This window comes from Brassica oleracea, chromosome C6 (genome assembly GCF_000695525.1).
Source record: "Brassica oleracea var. oleracea cultivar TO1000 chromosome C6, BOL, whole genome shotgun sequence".
Taxonomy (NCBI): Eukaryota; Viridiplantae; Streptophyta; class Magnoliopsida; order Brassicales; family Brassicaceae; genus Brassica; species Brassica oleracea.
The window spans coordinates 4,345,398-4,353,441 of record NC_027753.1 but is presented as its reverse complement, the minus strand read 5'-3'; the positions used below and the strand labels follow the sequence as shown (position 1 = coordinate 4,353,441).

Below are 8,044 nucleotides of genomic sequence, written 5' to 3'. Positions count from 1 at the left end.
TGACTTATCACTATTAGGAAGTGATTCACGATATCGTGTGTGTGATGCTAAAGCATGGGAAAATGTCGTGTGATGATTGCATTATCGGTCAACAAGTCTCCAGAGCTTTCTAGAAATTAATGACCGACTGTCACTCAAAAAGAAACCCACATGCCAAGTTAACATGTGTGGAAAGCCTATTAGCATGGATGGCTGAAGTGTTACAAGTGGTATCAGAGTTGAACCTACACCGTGGAGCCCCATGTGAGCTCACTCTAATGACAAGAGAGTAACGAAAACGCTGTGATATGAAAGAAGAAGTGAATTATAATATTTTGGTTTGTGGCACGAAATGAAAAACTTGATATAATTGATTTTTTTATATATGTCACTAAAATGCATTTACCTTGTCGATAACTTGTCCATAAAAATTTCAGAGTTAAACATGTTTAAATTGAAATAATAAAAATATATATTAAAAAAGATTTGTGATATCATATGAGTGATACCAAATTACGAAAAAGTGACATAGTTATTATAAGCTCATATCTTTGTTTGTTTTACAAGAGCATCTCCAAAAAAAAAACTCTACATTTTAGAATTTGCAAAACTCTATATTTGAAGTTTTAAGATGTTTTTCTCCAAAAGCAAAACTTCAAATTTAACTTCAAAATTATTTGTATTTTACACTATGATCTTTATGTTTTCATAATTAATATAAATATATAAAACTATTATAAATAATTAGACATATATAAATATATCACAGTAATATTAGTTAAAAAATCTTACATTAAAATATAAAATTTCAAATAAAAATATATAATTAAATATTAAACTATAAGCAAAATACCACATTATTTCATAAAACTATTTATGTAATGCTCATCTTCGGTTATACAAAATTTGTTTGGACAATATTTAGAGATTTTGGAGATTTCGGCGAAAATTTGCTAGACTATTAGTGTTGTTGTAATTTTAAAATTTGTATAATAATTATGTCTTCATGTATCTTTTTAAAAGTTTTTTTGTTAAGTTTGTTTTGTAATATTCTTGTTGTCTAATTCAAGTTTTAAAATATTATAAATTTTATTTTAAAAAACTTTATGTGTAAATTTTGAATTTATAAAAACAAACTTGAAATATTTTTGATATATAAAACTTTAAGGATTAAAACGATAAATGATAAAATATTTAAGAATCATAAATGAAATGTATAATTAATTATAAGAACCAAAATGCAAATAAAAAGATAAAATTCTAAATTTAAAGTTTTAAATTTTGTTTTTGGAAAGCAAAAAACTCTATATTTGAAGTTATAGAGTTTTTTTTCGGAGATGCTCTAGCCGCCATGACTACTTCCGGTTCGGTTTCTTCTCTGACAAATCATTTGTATGTTTTTCAGGCTTCTTCAAAACTACAACGACTTCTTTTGTCACTTGAGCATGCGAGTTCATGATAACCCACAGTGAATAAGTAAGGTTCATGTCTCGGTTGAAACAATTAATAAGTCATCGACTAAAACCTCAATTTTTGGAGATGGGGCCATGAAGCTGAAAATGATCCAAGGTGAAGCTTTTTAATTTGGGGAAAATAGAAGACGGAAAATGTTAAAATCTGAATCACAAGCTGGTGGACTTTAGGAAGCTAATTAATTTGGATTTGAAGAGATTTCATTACACAGATACGAGATCATATTTTAGATATTATTTAAATATTCGGAGAAAAAATAATCTATATAATATATTTTTATTTGGTGATTAGTCTAGATTTTTTTAGGGGTTATTTGTGAAATAACTAAAAAACAATGGGAAATTAGATTTTCAGTGAGAAGATAGATAGAGATAGAAAGATAAATAAGGAGAGATGAGGTGATTTTAGTTAGTTTGTGAATTTGCGTTTTTTTTCTTTGTATATTGGGTCTAATTTCCTATTTTTCTATAGGTGTGGAATATCTTCAGATTAATTAAAAATGGTTAAAATTTAGCGCCCTAGATCACTTGGTCAAAACTTTCTTTGTTTTCTACCATTCAAAATTTATAAAGGACACCATTGGCGTACACTGCCACAAAATTTCAGTAGTTTTTATTTTGAACAACTAAATTTCAGTAGCTATATTTTTTTAATAAAGACAGCGACGTATGTTATTTTCACAAAGAAGTTGTTCACAATTTTATATAATACTTTTAAGATTTCTTTTTAAGGTAAACTTTAATAGACTGTTATGTATCATTTAAAAATTTGACATTATATAAATTTATTTTCTAAAATATGATATTTTATTTTTTTTAAGATTATGTAGCTTATTTTTATTTATATAAAAAAAGATATATTCAAATTAAAAAATACTGGAGTAGTAAGTCAAAATCTGCGGATGAATCAAAACTAGATAAAAGAATCTTGTTATCCAACAAATATACAATGATAAAAGTTCTTTGTTAAGATTGCCATTAGAGAGAACTTTTAAGTTTTAAGAGTAGTTGTTACTCTAATCGGAGAGTAAAAGAGAAATATAAATTGGCTAATTTTCTTTCTTTTGTTTAGGATAAAAATCTTAGGCATCAAACTAAAATTTGACCAAAAAAAGGCATCAAACTAAAAATTAGTTTAAAATGAATTTTAATTCAAAAATTTGCAACTTGTATAGGATTTCTAATATAAAAATACTTTTAACCAAAGTTTAAAAGCAATTATGGAAGAGTATTTGGAAACTCAAGACTTCCCCAAAGATCCAGTCCATAGCCATACACAATGAAACGATCTGCCATGTATTGTTCTTCTGTCCTACAGCAGTGGAGGCTTGGAGACTAGCACGAATTGAGCCTCCTTCCTCAGGTTTCTCCCCTTCATCAATCTTCCTCAATCTCCATTATCTAGTGGCGGGTACCAAAAACAGAGCTTGTCTCAGAGTAATATCAATTCTTTCCCTTGGATCCTTTGGAATCTCTGGAAGGGGAGGAACACTCTAATATTTGAGAAGAGTCGTTTATCAGCTTCATCCCTTGTCTCTAAAGCTCTAGAGGAGGCAGAGATATGGACCAAGGTTAACTCGGGTGATCACTCACGTGTGGAAGCTCAGGTTCAGCCTATTATTTCTCAGAATGCATGGATAAGCCTCCCTTGGGTTTCATCAAATGTAATATCGGAATGGCTTGGGTCGGTTCAGGACCTTTTACGGGAGCCAGCTGGGTTACAAGAGATAGTTGTGGGCGCCCTCTTCTAGTAGGATTTGCTCCGTAAATTTATTCACAACAATAATATTACGAGTAGAACAAACATTCTTGATACATAAAATTAAAATTAAAAAAAATAACATTTGATTGATGTGAATGATGGTAAACCTTACAACCTCTTTATCTGAAAATCATAACTACATCCTGAAAGTAAAAGAGATTCAGATTATCCTTATTCATAAATATATTATGTGAATTCATATTAGTGTCAAGATTAGTAAGGGTACTCTCCGATGTAATTGCCGGGTGTGTCATAGTTACAAGTCACGAACCACCAACCATTGGTGCACTGAACCCTAGCGCACCCTAATTTCACTGACTCTCTCCACACCACCTGCGTGTAATGCAAGCATTGTTGTCCACCTGTAATTTTAAAATTCAAATTTTTTTTTAAAAAAAAATATATATATATATAGATATTACATACTAGGTGATTTTTCCATACTCATGCACGGGTATAAATATTTCTAAAGTAAATGTACTATAATAATTGATTGCTATTTACTTTTAATTTTAAATTAATTTATAATTTGTATGCATCATTTATATTAATAATATTATATTACTTTAATTATACATATAATTTTATATATGTTATATCTAATCAGTTTTGTTATTTTTATAGTCGATTTAGTTATCATTTGGATAAATTGGATTGCATTTCTGAATTTAACTGTAATATTTTTTTATTCTAAATATATTAAAAAATTTGATTAATTTCTTATTGCATTTAGGTGGTTGTTGTCTTAGATATGTAAATATATTTTATGAAGATTATGTATAACTTAAGATATATTGTGCTTAGAATGAAATAAAAAAATAAACTAAAGTGTCTGATTCCAAAGTACATAAATTAATATAATGATAATATTCTAAAGTCTCATGCATATATATAAATTTTACAAAAGAACTAAATTGTAACAGTTGGTTAATATTTTATTTTCATTTTTAATATGTTTTGAGTTGTCCTATGATTTATATTTATAAAATAAATTACTATTCTTATAAAATTATATATATTCCATCGTAGATAAATCTATGATTTTAGATATAAGTTAGATTATTTAAGCGATGATTAATATGAAGTATAATTATTTTTATTATAATTAAGTCAAATCAATTTTATTTATCATTTAAATGTGCATTTTTCATAATATTTAACAAATTATATGTTGATGTTTTTAAGAAAATATTAGAAAATAAAGCGATGATCAATAAGAAGTTACATGCATAAGTAGCTGATACATTTTTGGAAGCTCATGAACACATATCAATATTTACAATAATTAAAATATTTTATAAATTCTAATTAACTTTATGCCTTTGATTTATTGAATGGAAACTGAAATTTATTTTAAATAATCTTAAAAATGAGAATTCATATTTGTTTTGGTATTTTAATTATAGTTATCTTAAGTTTCACAAACATTAAAACATAAAATTAAAAAGAAAATCTAATATTAAGAAAAAATAATTTTAATAATGATAAAATATAATATATCTACCTCATTAAACTATTTTATAATTATTTGATTAAACGATGTTTATTTTTAAAATTGATTTTTAGTTTTTTTAATATCTCTTAAAAATAAGTAGTAAACAAAATTGTGATTGTATTTGAAAGTAATATTATATAAGTAAAATATAATTTCTCAATTTTTTTTGCTCTAATTGAAAGATATTATAATCAACTAAATATATGAAAAATAAATAAAACATTTAAATAATACTAATTATAAACCACTTTTAGTCAATTAAACATATAGCAGTTTATGTTACTTCCCTAATTATTTTATTTCACCATCTAAGAAAATAGATAGATATATTAAAATATTTCTATTACTTTGAATTTTTTGTATTGCCTAAAATTATGTTTTAAAAGAAATAATATTTCTTTTTATAATATCAAGATTATATGTGTAAATTGTTTTTTATGAAATCACATTATATACAAATTTATATTTTTCATCTAAAAAAATATAGATACAAAGAAAGTATTTTATTATTTCAAAAGTATATTTTATGTTATTTAAAAATATTTTTTAAATGTAATATTACTATTTTGTGAACTTTCTATTTTTTATGAAATCATATCATATATACATATTTTTTTTCATTTCGTTTTTTATCTTTATAAAAAAATTCTTTTTATTATATGTATATGTTTTTTGGAAATTTTTAAAAGGAAACTAAATAAAATAATAAATAATAATATTTTAAATGTAATATTATAATATATTAAAGATATCAGTGTAATTAACCATCGTAAAAGTTAACGCGAGAGCGACACACATAAAACTGACTTCTATATAATATTATAGATATTCATTTATTCACCCTTGTTAAAATAATGGGATATGAATTGTCTGTGATGTATATATTATATATACCTGTGCAAGAATTGCTAGTGTAGTTGTAGTAAGGTTTCTCACCGACCCAAAGATTCACGGCCGATATGGCCGAGAACGTGCTGCTACTTCCCTTGGCTAGGTTTTCTCGGTATGGTCCGGTCGAGTGCACGAGGTTGCAGTCGGATTTTCTAGCATTTGCGTAGTTCAGTGCGTAACTCGCAACTGCTGCGTCCCATACAAGGTTCGGTACTCCGACCTGCGAACGTGCAGCGTTGTGAGTGTTTATGAAGTCTTGCTGTTCAGTGCTCTGAACGCTGGATGCAATAAGCAAAATGCTAATCGCAACGATTGGAAGTGATGTGGCTGTGAAAGCATTCATTATCAAACTTTTGATTCGCTGATGTTTGTGTAAAGACGAAAGTGTATTGTTTGTGTTGTGAGTAAGTATGAGGAGTTGGCCTCACTTATATACACAGTGTTTGCATAAGAGGTTAGCTAGTGGTTCTGGGAAACTTTGACATTGGAGAATATATTGACTTTTCTTTTTAAAGTATAATCATAGAATGTAGTTTTATGGTGAAGTAAACTGATATATAAAAGTGTTATCATGACTTTATCACTATTAAGCAAACATTAGCTAGATCTATTTGGTCTAAATATAAGATAAAATAAGCAGAAGTCTCAAATAAAACCAGTAGTTGAGTTGCAACTGAAAAAAAATTAACAATTTTTGTAGAATATGAACCCTAGTTTTTTTTTAAAAAAAATTGTTAACTAGTTATATAGTTAATAAGCATTTTCGTCTTCTTTTTCTGCTTTTCAAAAAAAAAATCTATATATTTTCTAATTTGAAAGTGTTTAAATTCTAATAGCAATGTCTATTTGTTTGCATACGGTAATTGGCATGTGCATGGATGTGATTCTCCGCCACTTACAACGTCAAGTGGGACATTCATAGGGTAGTACAAACTCAAACCACTTTTACTAATATCTATATAATTTATTTTTCAAGAAAAGATAGATTGAGTGTAAAGACAATGCAGATGGGGTGAATGCAGCCAAGTGGATGTAGACAGTGGATCACGATATTAAGGAACCGTGAATTCACCCTGCGCGGATTGAATTGTAAGGATTACTGTGAGGTTAATTTGATCAAACCCATCCGACTTGTTCAATGTTGGGCCGGCTTGCACAAGTTATGCGCGGACAATCTATGGGCTTAGTCGACAAAGCCCATTAGGTTAAGTGCAACATAACATGTTCGTTAGATCAAGCAAGACACAATTCTTCTTCTTCAGCCACAAGAGATCAAACTTCAAAGAGAGACAAGCTACACAAGAGAGACGGAGACATTAGTATAAGCATAGAGAACATTGTTGAGCTCATATTGTTCTAGCTTAAAGGCCTTGAGACTAATTGTGTCTTATTGGTGTCTCTAAACCACAAAGTTCTATAAATGCTTGGTTCTTGTACTCTTTATTGATTTAGTGGAGTTTGGAAGCAAGAGTTCTCCCACGAGACGCACCGATTAGAGACTGGGCACTCGTTAAAATTGCTTGTGTCATTTAAGTTTAACATATAAGTAACTAGTTGATCACTTAGATTGAGAATCATACGAGGCTGAAAAGTAACAATTCCTCACATGCGAGCATATGATGCATTCTAATAATGAGTTCAAAAGAACGAATATGTATTCAAATCATTTCAACCCAAACAATTAACACTAATTAATATGGTAACGTTCCCGATTTTTAATATATATATGAAAAGCTTAATATGATTTATTTGATTACATAATTTTTTTTTTTGCAAAAAGCATTGATTACATAAATTACCAAAATCTACTTATCTTTTCAGTGTCCAAAAGAACTTCAGAATTAATCATGTTTGAGATGACCTATTAGAAGATAAATGACTTATTAGAAAATGATTCGGGATACGGTATGACTGAAACCAATTCACAAAAATATCATGTAAACTGTAAAGATTACATGGTCAATAAATAAAATTTTGGAAGCTTTCAAAATTTAGCAAACCGGTCGTCGACTAGGTGGTAGAGTCCACATGTTGAGTGAACAGTGTGCGTGAAGACCCGCTGGCAAAAACGGTCGAGGCGTTACAAATATAAACCTACTTAAAATATAAAAATGTATCAAATTTTGATTAGTTCTTAGACGAATATATTGATTGTTTGCGTCGGGGTCAAAACCATTAACATTGTAACCTCATATTGAAGAGCTGGGGTTGAATCATTTACGCCTGAGAAGCACCAAAAAGGTTGAAGCCATAGCCACTTACCCTTGTTGTTCTCGGCCCACTGATCGATGGGGTTGAATCGTTTATATAAGCTTTTTCTTTGTCAACAATTTTTAGCAACTTCTAATAAAAGTTTGAGGCTGTTAAAACGTCAAATGAGACCAGTTGAGTTCCTTCATTTTAATACGAGAATTAACAAATAAAAAAAAAATTAGGATTACCTAT

General features: G+C 28.3%; 1 protein-coding gene across 1 annotated transcript; it reads right to left on the bottom strand.

Annotated features, from left to right (window-relative positions):
• Nucleotides 1-3,426: 3,426 nt before the first annotated feature.
• Nucleotides 3,427-5,942, bottom strand: LOC106299669 (pathogenesis-related protein 1A-like). Its single transcript, XM_013735724.1, has 2 exons — nucleotides 5,603-5,942; nucleotides 3,427-3,575 (listed from the first exon to the last, which is right to left on the bottom strand). The coding sequence occupies exons 1-2, from the start codon at nucleotides 5,940-5,942 to the stop codon at nucleotides 3,427-3,429; spliced, it is 489 nt and encodes a 162-aa protein (XP_013591178.1).
• Between the last annotated feature and the right edge of the window lie 2,102 nt (nucleotides 5,943-8,044).

Excerpts from the sequence above, each read along its gene's own strand:
- LOC106299669 (XM_013735724.1), bottom strand. The coding sequence starts at position 5,942 with ATGAATGCTTTCACAGCCACATCACTTCCAATCGTTGCGATTAGCATT. Across the intron at positions 3,576-5,602 it reads CACTAGCAATTCTTGCACAG|GTGGACAACAATGCTTGCAT; the intron begins GTATATATAATA and ends TTAAAATTACAG.